This window comes from Pongo pygmaeus, chromosome 16, assembly GCF_028885625.2.
Source record: "Pongo pygmaeus isolate AG05252 chromosome 16, NHGRI_mPonPyg2-v2.0_pri, whole genome shotgun sequence".
Taxonomy (NCBI): Eukaryota; Metazoa; Chordata; class Mammalia; order Primates; family Hominidae; genus Pongo; species Pongo pygmaeus.
This window is the reverse complement of record NC_072389.2, coordinates 53,755,466-53,773,646: the sequence shown is the minus strand read 5'-3', so window position 1 is coordinate 53,773,646 and position 18,181 is coordinate 53,755,466. Positions and strand designations below refer to the sequence as shown.

The following is an 18,181-nucleotide window of genomic DNA, read 5'->3' as shown; positions in this document are numbered from 1 at the left end:
CCAGGTATATACCCAAAGGAACATAAATCATTCTATTATAAAGACACATGCATGTGTATGCTCATTGCAGCACTATTCACAATAGCAAAGAAATGAAATCAACCTAACTGTCCATCAATGAGACCGGAAAAAGAAAATGTGGTACATATACACCATGGAATACTATACAGCCATAAAAAGGAACAAGATTATGTCCTTTGCAAGGACATGGATGGAGCTGGAGGCCACTATACTTAGCAAACTAACACAGCAACAGAAACCAAATACTACATATTCTCACTTATAAGTGGGAACTAAATGATGAGAACAGATGGACGCATAGAGGAGAACAGCACACGCTGGGCCTTTTGGAGGGCGGAGGGTGGGAGAAGGGAGAGGATCAGGGAAAACAGCTAATGGGAACTAGGCTTAATACTTGGGTGATGAAATAATCTGCACAACGAACCCCCATGACACAAGTTTACCTATGTAACAAACCTGCACTTGTAGCCCTGAACTTAAACTAAAAGTTAAAAAAAAAAAAAAAAAAGAACAAGGTCTTCATGAATCCAGGCTAGGACTTGATCTGCATGTCACCTTTATCTTTGCTCTATATTGCAAATTCAACTATTGTTTATAACAGAAGGCCAGGCAAGAGAGTAGAGATAACTTAGAACAAATCTCTTAGCTCTTCAGAATGGATTAAAAGGTGTGTCTTGCAGATTGTGGGTCATTGACATCATTTGTTTTTAAGAATAGCGGGATATATTGGTTATGTGTACCCATGGTATGTGTGGGAGGAGAGGAAAAATAGAAGGATCAGGGACTATGGTAGGTATTTTGTATACTCATTTACTACTCATACAACCTCAGGAAGCAGAGAAAACTGACTCAAAGGGTAACTTTCTTCACTGCCACATTGATAATCAGCATTCCAGAATTCAAATCAAGCATGATAGATTCATGGAATTATAAGTGGTTAATTACATCTTGAGCAAAAGGAATGAATAGTTCAAAAGATTAAGGATTTAGACTAACTTAAAGATATGTCATTTTGCATCCTCCATTCATTCATTCATTCATTCATTCATTCATTCATTCATAAATACTTGAGTGCTTATTATGGGCCCACGGGGATATTCTAGGCCATGGAGATGCAAAGTTTAAAGAGACAAAATATGTATCCTTAAGGCTCACAATCTGATGAAAGACAATCATATAAGTGAGAGTTTACCATGGAGTTTGGTTAGTGCCACAGAGGAGGGATTAGGAGTAAGTCGTCAGGGGAGACTTCCAAGTGGAGGAATTTGGTGGAAAAATAGGGAGAGGAAAGGCATTCCAGGTAGAGGAAATGGCATTTGCAAAGACGTGTGGAAGAGAAACAGCACCGTGAGTTGAGGAACTGCAGTTCACTCAGTGTCAATGGAGGGGGAAGGCATTTAGGGAAGATGCCAGAGAGGAAGCCAAGTAGGGAGCATTTCACAGAGCGTGTTAGGGTCTAACTGAAGTTAGGTTCACTCCAGCAGGGCAAAGGGAAATGAGGGTCTACACTAAAGCAGTAGCAATTGGATTTCAGAGGAGGGGCAATAAAGAAGCTGTTGAGGTGGTAAATTTGACAAAGTTTGCGGGTGATTAGGTGGGGGTGTGAGGGATACTCTGTGATCCCCGCTGCCGTGAGTCTGTGGCCCTGTGATGTGGGCTGTAGTGATGCCCTTTCCCAAAATAAGAAGCGTGGGAGGAGCAAGTCTAATGGCAAAACAAGCTTCTGTCAGACATCTTTCTACACGCTCTGCCCTTCCTGCACTATGGAAAGAACCTTCTCTTCCTAACCTGGCTGCAGCCATCCTGGCTCAGGCCACCTGAAAGGCCACGAGGGCATCTGAATGGTTCATGATCTGACCACTTGAATGCCATCAGAGAGTGATGTGTCTAACTCGAGACGAACAGCAAATTGGTTGCTGAGCTGAGACTGGCGTGCAGGCCTCCTCCCTTTTAGGCTTATTGTCTTTAGGTTCTAGCCCTGCACTGTGTTCTGCCTAAATGGGCAAGGTAACATTATCCACAAATGCCTGCTGCCATTTGGGGAAAGTTAACCAGGACAGTATGTGTTACTAAAAATTAGATATCAATTTATAGAGGGCAGTGATGACTTTCCTGCAGGTTTATGTTTCTCTGTGGCTCCCTTTGGAATTACAAGTAAAGGAAGGGGAGAACTGGAGTCGTTTTTTTGTCTGTGCTTGTGTCACTAACTAGGAGAGCTTTTTTTTTTTTTTCTTTTCTTTGAGAATGAACATATAAAACTCTAGTAAATCAGAGTACGTTATCTAAGTAATGCCAAATTCTTATTAGTTACTTCTTTTTAAATAGTGCAGGGGGTTATTACCTTTTCTGAGCCATGGACACTTTTAAGAATTTGGTGAAAGAACGTGTTCTTCTTCCAAAAAGGAATAAATGAAGGCATTGTATTGAGTCCAAGTGCATTGGTTGCAAGTAATGGAACTAGCTTAAGCAGAAGGGGGGATTTACTGTAAGGAAATCCCAGGTTATAAGAAACCCAAGGGCAGATGCTATAGCAGGGCTTTACCCAGGGCTGGAAGCAAAAACCAAATGCTCTCTCCAACTCTTTCTGGAGCCACCTGGTCTCTATCCCTGCCCCATGCAGGTGGACTGCTCTGTGCATCATGCACATGCTGCCTCCCTGCTCCCAAGGTAAGTCACCTGAGGTCTAGCCAGCTGCAGAGGTGAACACCAGTGCTCCTCAATCCCAGTTCCAGATTTCTGAAAGAGAATATGTGATTGCTCACTTAATTGTGTTCAGATTCATCAAACTTGTACATGTGATTTATGTATAGTTTCAGGGCACCTTTAGACCTACCAAGTCCCAATCGTGGTCTTCAAGTTAAGAACCCATAACTAGAGAAATCTGAATACCCATAGACCAGCAGCACTAACTTTTAGCCGTACAACTACTGCAGAAATTTGAAAATACATTTGAATAGAAAGCATTTGCATGAGCATAGTTCCTAAGAACACTTGCTTTGTGTAGGAGTTGTGAATTTTAAATATTAATAGTGAAATCCCAGGATGGCGAATATGATGTATATTAAATTATAACACTTTCCAAGGTCGTTGATATTCTGTTCCTAACTTTTACCCTTAAAGGTTTGGAAAATTCCATTTTAATTATTGTTAACATGCTTCGTAAATATCCAAGGGAATAAAACATAGACCTGTTAATACATCCAGAGAGCTAAAATCTGGCTCAAGTTTTTTTTTCTTCCACAGTTGGAGAAAATTATGGTGTTTGGCTTCCCTCTTGGGGCATTTTAAACCACTTTTAATGCTGTCTCTTATTATTTTCTAACCATATACACTTTCCGCACGTATCTAACTAGCTGCCTTAGATGAAACCCCAGCGTCTGGCCAAGCTGATGTAAATCTCTAGTAAGTGGTAAGAGGGAACAGAGTAACACAGTGCCCTGTCAGTGTTCAGACAGTACACGATTTAATAGTTGTAGACCTTATAGTCTCAGGAGCAACTTTAAATCTTTTTTCTAGTTCTATAGAATGGAAGTTTCTAAGGCATATACTATTCTCCCACTGGCTCCACTGGGCAACACTTAGCTAGAACTAGAGTGGCCTATCTGCCCGTAGGATAGTATTAAGATTTAACTTTTCACATCATGTGTACCTGGGGTGTCTGGGAAATAACTATTAATTCAAAAGAGCAGGGTGAATATTTGCATAATTGCTAGTCTGTACCATAAAACAGTTGTCACTCACCAGTGGTCCAGAATATCGAAATCTGTATGTTTCCAGTGGAGCTGCCAAGAGGCCCCATGTGATTGTCCCATTAGTAACGTGTTCTCACTCCACTTAGCAGGTCTGAAAAATGGACGAGCATAAAATAACAGTGAAAACCCAGTTCTAGGGTCTGCTGCCTTAGTCTTTGGTGTCTGAGAATATGGATCATCTGTTGTATTTGATATCTGAGCATGTACTGATTTTTGTCAGGAGTCTTCTCTTGTTGATGAATTAAATCTACATAATTGGGTTTTGGTGCTGCTGCCTCTCCCACCCCCTCAGCTCCCATGCCTGTCTTTTGCACGGTTCACTCACGTGTTCTGAGTAATGCTTGTACTTTCTTCCAACTTGTCTTTCTTCAGCTGAGTTCAGCGCCAGACTCTGAGCTGGAAACAGTCTCAGGAATTTTTCATTCATCAGACATTTTCTTCCAAAGAAAAGTTCTGAGGAGAGGAGGGCCACCTTGATAGTATGTTAGCATGCTTCTGTGACTCTGTGTGTGTGTGTGTGTGTGTGTGTGTGTGTGAAAGAGAGAAGATATACAAACAACCTATATACCACATATCTATTAGCACATGGATATTTGATAAAAAGCCAATTCTAGAAATAACGTTTGCCAACCAATGTATCAAAACCATCTCCCTGCCGTTTATCTGTCTTGATATTACAGAAAGTTCATATTTATAGGAGGCATTTCTCAGCTGTGGTTAATAATGGCTGAACTTTTGTCCCTGCTTTAAGTTTTCCACCACATCTCTCAGAATTGATGCTATCATGGAATGTGAATGTGGTGTGTCTCCATTTCCTGTAGAATGAACTCAGGGCTGGCAGCTAACGCTAGTGGTCTTGGATTCCCATGCCCTGTCATTTACGAAAGGGGCAGTGGAGTTCCTCTGGAGGAAATCCCACCCACCACGCCGGGATTCCATCACATATTGTTGGTCTGGGCCATGGGTACTTCATACTTGGTTTTCTGTGAAAATTCACCAAATACGTTTGAAGTAAGAATCTCAACCCTAATGTTTATACATAAATGTCTGAATATGATAGGAGTAAATGCTTGCTCACAAAAAGGAAGGGAAGGAAAAGAAATTTATAAAAAAGCAAAAACACACAAGTCAGGGTATAATTATATTTTACACAAGTTTTGTTTTTGTTCATTTTGATAGCGTTAAGATTTACAGATAATATCATTTTATTTAGGGACAGCCTCACTAATTCAAGTTACCTGTTCTACACCAGGTACCTTATTGTGAAAATGGGAAGAACTTGTTAATGGATTATTAGTATTTATAGCCTAATCTTCCCTAGTTTCCCCATTTCAGCAAATGACCATTTATTCAGTGATGGAAGCCAGAAGCCCAGGAGCCTTTCGGTTTCCCTCACGCTTCCCATCTGATCCGTCCACACGTGCCGTTGGTTCTTTGGCCCAAGGACGTTCCCTACCTGCTGGCCTTCCACCCTTTCTATGCCACCACTCTCGCCAACTTTCACCTCAAATCCTTCAGTAGCCTCCCTGAAAGCCTTTCCATTTCCACTCGTGAGCCCTTAAAGGAGCACACTTCTCAAATAACACATGTGTTTTCAGTGGCTTTTTATTGAGCTTTGAGCCAGATCCAGACTCCTCATCATATCCTGAGATGTTCTGCATAATCCAGTCCCTGCCAAAGGATCCAACCTCATGGCATGCCCCTTCCCCTGTGCACTCAAAGCTCTGGTCACAGCAGCTTTCTTTTAATCCTAGAGAAGCCAGGCTATCTGCCAGCCCAGAGCCACTGTTCTTGCTGCCTCCCATACTTAGAAAGCACTTAGATGTTGCTCAGCTGGCTTGTGCTCATCCTTTAGGCCTCAGTTTAAATGTCACCTCCTCAAAGAAGTCTTTTCTGATAACTTTTACCAAGGTAGGTGTACCCAATTATTCTCTATGACAGCAGCATGCTTGTTTCATTTGTAACTAGATTACAACCTCAAATCGAAAACTATTTTAATGTGTTGATCTATTTATTCACTACCTCCTCCACAAGATTGCAAACTCTTTGTGAACAGAAGTTTTATGCTGTGCTATTCACTGATACAGGGTCATGGCTCAATAAATATTTGTCGAATGCATAAGGAAACCCATGATTCTGTTTTACAGTTGTAAAGTGTAGGCCTTTACAACTGTAAAGCTTTGAAGTCAAAGTGTTTAATTTAATTTTAGGTTGTGGAATTTCTTTCTGTTTTTCTTTCTTTTTTTTTTTCTTTGATACAGGGTGTCACTCTGTTGCCCAGGCTTGAGACCAGTGGTGTGATCACGGCTCACTACAGCAAACGATCCTCACGCCTCGGCCTCCTGAGTAGCTGGGAGTACAGGCACCTACCGTCACACCCAGCTACATTTTTGTGTATTTTTTGTAAAGATGGGGTTTTGCCGTGTTGCCCAAGCTGGTCTTGAACTCCTGGGCTCAAGCGATCCACCTGCCTCGTCCTCCCAAAGTGCTGGGGGTATAGGCATGAGCCACCGTGCCAGCTAGAATTTTCTTTTTATTGTGTTAAAGTATACATAAGATAAAATTTACCATTTTAACCATTTCCTTGTGTACAGTTTGGTGGCATTAAGTACATTCACATTGTTGTGCACCTTGTCACCCCCATCCATCTCCAGAACCTTTTCATGTTCCCAAACTAAAACTCTCCATTCCTCCTTCCCCTAAATCCCTGGCAACCATCATTGCACTGCTGTCTGTGAATTTGACTGCTCTGGGTACCTCATATTAGTGCACTGCAATTGATTGATATTTTATATCAATTTATTTTTATTGCCTCTTTACTAACATAGGCCTTTACCCTCCATGTACACAATGTTCAATGTTAAAATTGGCCTGCTACTGAAAATCTTATTTCTAATAATTATTTAATGATAAAACATTCTATTAGGATTCTTCATGAACTTAATTCATCTTTTGTGGAACTTATTTTTGGAAAATAAACAATATTACAAGGTACTTTTATGATATACAGGTTAATTTAAGAATATGTTGCCCCTGACAATTTTTATATTTAATCATAAGACCCTTTCCTCTTGGGCTATTAATCTTGTTTTTGGATTGGAGAGAATATTTTATGCTTCATGGCTTTGAAAAAATATAAAAGAACAAATAAATTGTTATATAATATTATTGTTTTTGTCTTGCTGTTTAATAGCTGATGCTCTGTGGTCAAACTTCAATGTTTGGTTTAACGTGACATTTCATACAAGCTGTTTTAAAAGGGAGTGAATCAGAGCCAACTGGTTCTTTAAAGTGGAATTTGCAGACCATTAAGAATGAAAGTATTCTGTATGATTTTATTATCTTGATGGTAAATATGTCACCCAAACTATGATTTGACTTTACCGATTCTCCCAGTCTTTTTTTTTCCAGTAAAAGTAGAGATAACTTTGCAGGAAGATGAAAGTCAGTAATGACTTGTAGGATTTATAGTGAAGGAACAAATAATATCAGGTAAATGATTATTTCAAAATGAGATATTCTTTTACTCTGAACAAGATTTCTAACTGTTTTCTTCATCATGGAACAGAATAAAATGTGGTAACAATTTGCTGTAGTTGAATTGCTGCCATGTATAATTGGGTCCCACAGAACTATGGCCTGGATTTTGGTGAATTGCTTAGTCTGCATGTTAGATTAAAAGGTGTACAACAAATCACCTTGTTTCTGCAGTTTTGAATGATATTTACATTTAAGTCATAGTGGTAATACTTTTCATTTATGGAATAAAGAAAATAAAATCAGGGAAAATACTAATGTAGAAATAGTTTTGTTTTTTTCCTACGTGGTTTATTTCTAAAGTGCTTTTTAAAAACATTTAGTTACAATTAAGCCATACCTCAGATGCAGTTTGTTAAAGATAAACATTTTGCATAATATAGTTTAGTAAATTTTGCCAAAAGTTCGTATTCTTTTAATAACACTGTATAGACCATGTTAAATAGGTAATCTTGTGTGCAGTATTTTATATAAATGCATGGATTGGAAAGTATATTCAAACCTTATTGTGTCATTTTAAAAATGCCATGTAGCTTGAATAAGATGGGAGAAGCAACATTGCATAGTAAAAGTAGGCCTGAAAGGAATTTCTTTCACCTGAAATTTTATTATAAAAAATTTCAAACTTACATTAAAGTTGAAGGAATAATATAAAGTATACACATATACTTTCCACTTATATTGAATAATTGTTTCCACTTTTATACACATAATAGCTCTCTATGTGTATGTACACATATGTATGTATATATGTGTATATAGAATATGTAAAATACATATTAAAATATGTATTTGTTATTTATTTACGTTGCTGAATTATTTGAAAGTTAAGTTGCATAAACCATGAGACATCACCTCTAAGCACTAAGGACATTCTTGTATGTAACCACAGTACCATTATCACACCTAGAAAAACAACAATTCTGCAATGTCATGTAGTATGTAGTCCATATAAGATTTCTGAAATTGTCTCTTTTAGAAACAGTATCCAATTGAGTTTTGATTATTATGATTTTTAATCTAAAATAATCTCTGTACTTCTTTTGGTGAAGAGAAAGTCATTTGCTTTTGGAAAAGTTCTGGACAATTGCCTTAGAAAATATCACATGTTCTGAGTTTTCTGGTTGTTTCCTTGTGGTGTAATTTACCTTGTTCCTCGATCCCTATATTCCCTTTCAGCTAGAAGCTTGGTGTGGAAGTTTGATTAGATTAAGCCTTGACACTTTTTGACAAGAAACTTCATAGATAATGTGCACTACTTTATATTTTATAAAATCAGGAGTCCCGGAAGAATTTCAGATGGTCTCTGTGATAGTGCAATTCTGGAATAAATTAAGAGTTGACTTTTGGTGTTACTGATGCTAAATAGGCCTTGTATTTGGGCCCCAACTGGAGGATCCCCCTGGAATTCCACTCAGATACAAGCTGCAGCAGGGGTTGGATGCAGGGGTTGGATGTGAGAGTTCCTGACAGCGGCATGAGATCATGTATATCAGTGTGCTTTGTAAAACTAGAAGGAAAGAGACTGGAAATGGGAATTCTATTAACTATTAGGACACTGCCGTAGTGGATGATCAACCTTCCTAAATTTTGACTTTGTTGTTTGCTTTGATGAGCTGGTAGTTAGTATAATTAACTATAATATAATTGGTAAAGAACATAATAAAGTGCCTCATAATCAGTGCAGCACTGTGGAAATGAATAGTATTTTGCCATGATTACGATGTCAGTCCTAGTTGAGACATACTGGGTTATGTTGAGTGGCAGCGATGCCAGTTTATGGGCTGTCTTATGTTCCTAAAGTTAGACTTTCAGATAAGTAGTTGTTATCTTGCAGACATCTCCAATTAATCATGGCACATGAGCACTCTTCATTAAAGGAAAAGAGAAAGAGAGAAAGAAAACACACACACACACACACACACACACACACACACACACAGACACCTTAGAGTCCTAGAGGGCAAAAATCATCTTGGGGAGCTTTTGCAAGACGCATATGCCTGGGCCCCATGCCACATCTACTGAATCAGGTTCCATGGGGAAAACTGGGGGAGGACAGAGTGGGGCCCAGGCATCAGCATTTTGCAAAAGCTCCCCCAAGTGATTCTGTTATGTCCTAAGGTTAAGAATGATTGCAGTAAGAGGAAGTAACAGCAGTTTGGAGGCTGATTATGATAATGGAACTTCTTAACTTTAATTTTCCTTAGACTAAAAGTTCTCTGAACTCCTTCCTCAGAAAGTTGTATTGAAATTCCACACATTAGGAGCCTAATGTTCCCCAGGCCAACCTACCTGGGAGAAATAAGTGTGCTGTGACCCTCTATGTCATGGATAAATTGATATCTCTTTCTTTTGTTTGTCATTTTTATGAAAAGAAGGATTTAAAATAATTGGAGCCTAGTGCCCAAAATTATATCCTTGTGCCTTCCCTGCAGTTTGTGGTTTAGTGACTGGGCAGGAGGGACAAGAATTCATTGTACCACAGAATATTCTTTCCCTGTAAACGATGCATTTGCTTCAGGGTGAAGTCTGATTACAAATGAAAGTGAAATAATGCTGTAGACCACAGCATTCTGAGCTGCAGAGCTGGGCATGAGCTGAGGATCAGAGGCTGCAGACACATGTTGGTCAGAGCCCAAGCCTTGAGGCCAAATCTAACGGGACTGGAGAGCAATCCTTGAGCTAACCACTCAGAATGGGAACATGGAGATGCAGAATTTCCCATGAACCAGCCACACTGGAGTAAGCCAGTTAAAAACAATTAGAATCGCACTTTAATTTTGGAAAGACTTGGCCTGTTGCCCTAGTTCATGAAGGTCTTATAAGGAAGTGATTGTAGAGCAATTTGCAAATAGAAAGCATTTCTAATACTATATTTTAGTTGCATTAGGAATAATGATTTACACTGAAGCCAGGAATGAGTCAGACGTTACACAAGCTTTGAGTTAAGCACACTCCCTGTCTAATGCTGAGACTATCTGAAAAAAAAAAAAAAGAGTATGTAAATTTAGCTTAATATCATGTAAGTGCTATGGGAATAATTGTAAATAATTGGATTATTAGTAAGGAATTGGGAGTGTGGGCAGATTTCTTTCTGCGGTTGGAGTATTGGACTAAAAACAGCATAACCTTGGCAATCTAAATGAAGTACAGGACGAAAAGCACATGCCGCCAAATCGGAATGACATTTGAAAACCATGCTAATACAGCATTTACCTTCCAAGACATTTTTAGATCCAATTTTATTTCATCCAGATTATGCCTCTCCCTCTGCAATCAGCAATTTTTGTTTAAAATATGAATCTACAAATACATTTATATCCACTTGCTAATCTGTACTGTCAAATAAGCCAGTTCGAATTTGTTTCCAAAATAACTTTGTCTATAGTGATAAGTATCTAGCACAGAAATGTACTAAGTCCATAGATTCTATACTACATAAAGTATTCGCCAAATATATAGTATACTTAATAAATTGGATCCCTGTGGACTGTTGGGATGCCTAATATAGATTGTCAGAATTAACAACTACCATCTCGATTCTATGTATTTCGTATTGAAATAAGAATAATACGTTATTGACCCTGGAAAAGTCTTAAGGGTTTTTTTTTTTTTAATGAAGATCTTCCAATGAGAAATTCACATCTGAAGTTATGAATCAGTGGCACACAGAACTGAATCAGATTTGTGTTAGCATTTTGTAGAGTGTCTGGATTTTGCTGGTGTCACTCACAAAACACCATATTTGTATCTATCCTGAACCTTGGCAATTCTCATATATAAGATAATTCCATAGAGTATCTTGGCGAGAGGAGGTGGAAAAACAAATCCCAGCAGTGTTGAAGAGAGGATTATAAATTAAAATTCATGTTGCATTATGCTTTTTAAGAAGGATTGAATATGGCAAGCTAACCTGAATCTGTTTGATTAAAGCATTTGCACTTGTCTCAGTAAATTAACAGAAAGAAACAAGCCTAAATTCTCTTTCTTGTTACCTAACATAGAAAGTTTTATTTATTTTTTAAATAAAAGATTACACTGCTGTGATCTTTCTAGTCTCAGAGGTAGGTTATATATAGTCATAAAAATCTTGATGACTGTTTTTATCCTGAAAAGGATTCATTGTAATGTACGCTGAATGCTATGTGTAATAATGGAGAATTAGAGGCAATTTAAATGATAGACAGTAAGAAAATTACTGAACACATTCTGTTATAACTTGATGGAAAATTATGCAGCAATTAAAATCATATTGTAGAATAGCATTTATTACATGGGAAAAAGCTTTGGCACTGTTAAGTGAAGAAAATCCAGCAAGATTCAAAAGTATATTTTTAGTATAATCCTTATTTTATGATTAAAAAAAAACACACACACATGCATACACACAAAATCTTATGTACGATAATATAATCAATATGTTATCAAGGGTTTCTTTAGGTGTAATTACATTTGTTTATATGCTACTGCCTTTTCTCAGTTGTCTAAAGTAATTACTTAATTTTGAATTAAAATACATGATAAAATATTGAAATAGAAAGGAAAGACCAAACAGCAAACATGTATTTATTAAATCCCTATAGGTATTGTTTGGGAGAATTGAGCGAAAAAAATAAAGATGACTTTGGTATTTCATTTTGTCCACATAGTTCCTGCATTTTAAAGAGATTTTGTTACAAATTACTGCAGTGCTGAGTGACTTTTTCTTCATCGAAAGAATGAAATGAGGGCTGAGATTTATTCAACAGCTCAGTATTTAGTATTTGTTTATATTTTTGTTTGAATTCAGTATCTGTGGAAGAAGATAGCAGGTTTTGAATAAATCTGGCATACAATGTAAAATATTAAAATATACCTAGAGCTTGACTATATAAAACTAAAAAAACAGTAGAGTAAGAAATGCATAAACAAAGTAAAAAAAAAAAAAAAGACAAATGATCAACAGAGAAAGTGTCAGGAGAAAGGGCTGGAAAGGTGGGTGGGGCTATATCATGCAGAGAAGAGGGACACAGAGGTCTCAGGCTTGTCTTTTGGAATGGTGAGTCTGGTTGCATGTAGATATCACTCACACAATTTTTGACCTGTTTGCATATCACTTGTACTAGTATTTAATATTTTTAAAAAATTGAATTAAAAGGTTTTTCAATTCATCATCCTCATAGCAGACATAACTGTGAAATCATGAGTCTGATATATTTATGCTGTTTCATAATACACATTAAAATTAATATATGACTACTAAAATCTAAAATCATCTTGCATCCTGTGAGTGGGACATAACACTGGCATGGAGGGAGGGAGCTGGGGAGCTGGGGACTCGGCATTTGGACCATCCTGTCTGTCTCTCCAGTGCTGCCATAGCTTGGATATGGTAGCCTTCTTTACATATATGACTGGCATGGAGTTTTGTTTTTGGAATTCTTCAGAAGGTTGATCTTACAGCATGGGCATCAGAGCAGTGCTATTTCTGCAACACCATTGAACAGAGGTGGTTCATTGCAGATAGCAGAGGAGAGGGAGGAAGAGCGCATAGTGGTGGGGAGCAGATGGAATTGAAATTCCAAGGGAGGGGTTGGAGTGGAGGTGCAAGAAAAAGAAAGCAAGAGAGAACACACAGGATAGAGGGATGCCAGCAGATAAGATTCAGCTATTGCCAAAACACTGTTACGATCCAGAATGTTCACTCTTGCTGGTACTGTAATGCAAAGTTGTCCTTTTTTCCTTAGTAAATAGCATGTCTGCCATGTCCTATGAGCTACTTAAAGAAAGAAGAAAATAATGAAAGCATCCCAGTAGTTTCATTAGCACAGCCAGTGATTTTCGTAAAACTGTTGCATTCACAGGTGAAAAGAACTTACTGGGGTCATTGAGTCCATTTTTAGACTCACAGGAATCACTGCACCTGTACACTTCTGAAAATGACCTGGAAGCATGCAGATGTTGGTTTGTGGATAGAAGCCCATGAGTCCCACCCCAGCCCAGCCTCCCTTGTCTGTCAAGGTCATTGTAGAACTACAGAAATGGATATTATGGCCCTGATTTCTCTCACAAGGGGACAACCTGTGAGGACAACCTGGGTTTGGTCCTCTCACTACGTCTTTATCTTTCTTATTCGTTGTTGGCTCTCTCTCTGTAGGAAAAAAAAAAAGAGGCAGATGTTATAACTAGTGGTAGACTGCTCTGATTGGAAATTCTCTTGTGGACTTAGCTTATCCCTGTTTTGTTTTAAGATGGTCATTTTGCCTAGGGGTTCCAATGATTTCAGACCAGTGTCCTCACTCTTTATATTAAAGCCTAATGTGTTTTGCATGGGCAAAATTTTAAATTCTTGTTTGTTGGTTTGCTTGTTTTGTATTTGAAATAAGATGACCCCAACTCAAAAGAAACAGATAACCATTTCTTTTATTGAAGGAACTCCCAGGAAGAAGGTGCCATGACTTGCCTCACTGCAAGCTTCAAAATTCTTTGCTTTCTCAGCCCTAAAGAACAATAGACTGGAAGCTCTGTGAGGTCAGGGATTTGGCCTCTTTAAGTCACTGAAGCATGTGTATCAGGCATAGGAGCTGATTCAGTGCAGGCACTGATATATTTTCTTAAGTAATGAGTGGATAATAATATTACCATGTTACATTTGTACAGCAATTCACAGTTGTAAAGAGTTTTCCATTAGCTCGTCTGATCCTCACAATGCCGTTTTCAAAGTGGGTAAGAACTGATGTTTTCATCCCTATTTTGTAGGTTAGGAAATCGGGTTCAGAAGTAGAATGGTCTATCCAAGGCCTTACACAGAGGCAGTGATGCATGATTCTGTCCCTGAAATTCATTTCTCAATTTGGAGTCAAGCAAGATGGAGCACAGCTGTTCCTCTGCATGATGGTTCCTGCTTTTCTGGATTTTCATCAGATTTTTATTCTTTATTTTCAGATTACAGGACAGGCCCATGTTTTACTGTGATCAGCAACCAGATGTGCCAGGGACAACTCAGCGGGATTGTCTGCACAAAAACGCTCTGCTGTGCCACAGTCGGCCGAGCCTGGGGCCACCCCTGTGAGATGTGTCCTGCCCAGCCTCACCCCTGCCGCCGTGGCTTCATTCCAAATATCCGCACGGGAGCTTGTCAAGGTAAACCCGGGCTGATGGAATTATTAATGGATTAATCTTATTTGCTCTGGAGAGCCATTCTCCAATGAAGTTGAAGAGAATGGAAAAGTAGTGTCAGCTTCATAACTTCACAATTTCGCTGACTGCATGATATCCAGCTAAGGCATTAAGAACGTCGCTCTCGAGAGAGCAGCTGAAGTCTTACTGAATGTTTTCTTGCCAACCATTCCCCCTTTCTGACCCCAGAGGTGTTTGTATGTACCTCTGACTCCAGGGGTCGTGTGATTCTGTTTACAGCGATGCAGTGCATTATGGCAATGCTGTATAGAAACACAAAGCAAGGTTTGTGAACAAGGTAGTTTATGTTTTTCTTAATTTTTTTTTCTTCATTTGAAACTGTTAGAGTTCCTCTCTCTCATGGGTTGTGCTTAACTGACCTGAAGAAAATTGTTTCTCTCGACATTTTGCATGCTACATTATGCATTTTTTTACAAGTCCGAAATAAATTAGGATTTGTTTCACGTTTTAAATATCCCCAGATGTCGCCTGCTAGCTGCTTCTCCTGCCTCCCGTAGATGCCCTTACTCTGTTTTTGGCTTTTACTCCTGTTCTTCCAGCTGTACAAATTCTTTCATTGTCTGGATGTCTGGCAGGAAACAGGAGGAAGTGAACAGAGGCAGCTCCACACTAAACTGATGGGATTGAAAACTCTCAGGCTGTATCTGTTTCCTTTAGACAGCCTCAGGACTTTTTATAGCAAGTTGCAATATTTTCAGAAAATTCAGAATATGCTTTTCTGAGGCAAATAGATAATACTTTGGCTTTGTTTTATGTGTTAATTCTAACGGTAATGTGCACTAAAACAGAACTTGAGCTTAGTCACACAGTTTTGTGGGTCTCCATTACATTCCACTTCAATAAATTCTACTTCTGATATTGTCATTCCTGGCCTTCAGCTCCCATGTACGACATACAGCTCCTTTGGATGCCCTTAAATGTATCCCTCTGAATGTCAGGAGAAGAAATAAGTCAGCTTGAAACTCTAAAATTATCAAGGGATGGATGGTAGTATTTTATAAAATTAAAAGTTTAGTTGTTTTTTGGTGCCTTCTTATTTTTCCCATTTTTAGAAAATCCCAGTGAGTTTTGAAGAATTTGTTGGTCTTGGGATTACAAAGTTAGCTAATACCCATGAACTCGTTGACAGTGACCAGAGAGCTAGACTTTTAACTGCCTCAGCTGCCCATCAATGAGCCATTGTCAGAGGTTAGGGTGCTAATGGAATTGGGGGGGGGTGGGGAGAATGAACTGCCTTCTCTTTGTCTTTGCTATTCGTTTCATAAATCTGGATCTTTCCAGCATTTGCTTCCTGTTTCTTTCTAACTCTGCTATTCAACATCCAAGAAAAAAAATGTTTTTTATAAGAAAAGTTTTGAAAACCCATTGAATCACAATGGCAGTTATATTGCCATTTTGAGAGTGAAATTCTTCACGTTTGGTTGTTGTTGTTGTTGTTGTTTTTTCTAAGAGATTCTGCCACCAGGTTGTGGCTCTCGCCCCTTGCTGGTGTTTCCAGTCCTTGGGTCAGATGTGAGGGGCTGTGGGCAAATGGGTTCATAAAGGAGCTTATTCTGTCTTCAGACCTGGAGTATACAGCCAGTGGAGAATTGCCTTGTCTATATTTTCTGTTGGCCAGAAATCATGATCAACAAGACAGCTAGTTCTGCCTATATGTAAAAATCTTGATTTTCAAAAACATTTTAAAAAATACATTCAACACAACAAGAGAGTGGAAAATTCTGGTCTAAGACAAAACTGAAATTGGCTAGAAAACATAATCTAATGATTTTCCACATATAATCATGTATCTGTGGGTTAAGACATTTCATTTAAAACAGTAAGTGACACTTTTATAGTAAACTAAATTGTTGTTTCTTTAATATCCCTCTTACTGCATGCTGACTTTTCTCAAGAACACAGGCGTTGAGATCTTATAAACAGCAATCACTTTTTTGCTTTACTCAATGAAGAGTGAAACTAAAGAGCACATTAGGTTTCCAGGTTTCAAAAAGAATACATTAGACTGTTTACTTGGGGATTCTTTATTAAATCAGACTTTTCTGTTATGAACAAAGAGATGGAGAGAATGTACATGTACTTTTATAATCTTTATAACAGAAGTAGTGAGCCTGAGATGATTAATTTTGCTCCTGGAAGGTTAATATTTGGGCTTACACATAAGAACCCAAGTTAGTCCTTAGGTGCTGGTTATACAACAGTGAAGAAAATGGACAAAGTCCCTGCTTTCTGGAAGCTTATATTGAAGACATTCAATTTATTAAATAAAACAAACAGGCATGTATTAGGTCAGTGGGTGGTTAGTCCTGTGGAAAAAAATAAACAGGAAAGGAAGGATGATTAGAGCCAGGAGCCAGGTGTTGCTGTTGGACTGTCAAGGGAAGGGCTCGTGGCTAAAGTGGCATTGGAGCACAGACCTGGAGGATGAGACATTGTGGGCCATGCAGCTCTCTGGAGGAAGAATATTCCGGGCAGAGGGGCAGCCATTACAGAGCTCTGTGGCAGGTGCATCCTTGGCATATTTGAGGAATCCAGTGTAGTGGGAGAGATAGGAGGGTGGAAAATGGGTAAAAGAGCAGAGAAGTCATGTAGAACTCCCCAGGACGTAGTACACACTTGCACGTTGAGCTGGGGAAAGACATGATCTCACTGACATTTACAAAGGTGCCTTCAGGCGGCCACTGTGCCAGCAAGGTAAGTCTGCAGCTGAAACTACACACTCACTCACCTAACAATTTCTCTCGCTTCTTGGCCTAATTTTCTGAGTTGTTTAATTTTTACTGTGCAAGGCACTTCTCCAGAATGTGAAGTGAACATTTCCACTTCATTTGCGCAAAAACATTTAGCTGTCTCATGTAGTCTGAGTGACCTTCAATAAATTCCGTTTCAACTAAATCACTCAGTACAACTCTTAAAGGTAGTTTCATTGTAGAAATGTATTGCATTTTGATTTGCAAGATTTTTTGAATAACTGATTATTACTACCAATCTGGAGATAAAAATGAAGCTGTGAATAATGGCCTTTTAAACGTATCTTTCTACTTTGCTGCGTATGTGCTAAAACCCTCAAAAGTTAATACACTCTCCTCTACATTAGGAAACATGGAAGGTGGGAAAACAAACAATGCTTGTGACTTCTTATGGAACATTATTAATCAAATGATGTATTTTACATAATGCAATTGTGAGAAACAGTTTCTCTAATCATATTCCAAATATTGTGATGGACAAATCCCTCACTGATGTAAATATGCTAACATAATTTTGGACAAATTATCACGTTTTATTCTGCAATGAATTTTATATGATTTTTTTTTTCTCTCTGTCTTCTGTAATCTGACAGATGTGGATGAATGCCAGGCCATCCCCGGGCTCTGTCAGGGAGGAAATTGCATTAATACTGTTGGGTCTTTTGAGTGCAAATGCCCTGCTGGACACAAATTTAATGAAGTGTCACAAAAATGTGAAGGTAAGAAATCTTATGCTTTGCAGTTGTGGGGGGTGTAGTGGGGGCAGGCAAAACTCAACATTAGAAACAAGCTTGTTTGCAAATTATTCCTAAATCCTTCTGTCTTTGTCATCCCTGTGAATGTGTAAATATAATATTTTTAACAGTAATAGTATGCCTTTGTGCTATTGGACCAGAAAAACCCTGTAGCTTTTTCCACTTTTATAGACCCAAAACAAGA

At 38.5% G+C, this 18,181-nt stretch overlaps 1 protein-coding gene across 2 annotated transcripts in view; it reads left to right on the top strand.

Moving 5' to 3' along the window:
* Positions 1 to 18,181, top strand: part of FBN1 (fibrillin 1) — a 235,403-nt gene that overhangs the window by 93,427 nt on the left and 123,795 nt on the right. For both annotated transcript variants that reach the window (XM_054450928.2, XM_063652619.1), the window contains 2 exons: positions 14,238 to 14,435; positions 17,836 to 17,961. In XM_054450928.2, coding sequence (XP_054306903.1) covers positions 14,238 to 14,435; positions 17,836 to 17,961 — 324 coding nt within the window. The remainder of the gene's footprint in view (positions 1 to 14,237; positions 14,436 to 17,835; positions 17,962 to 18,181) is intronic.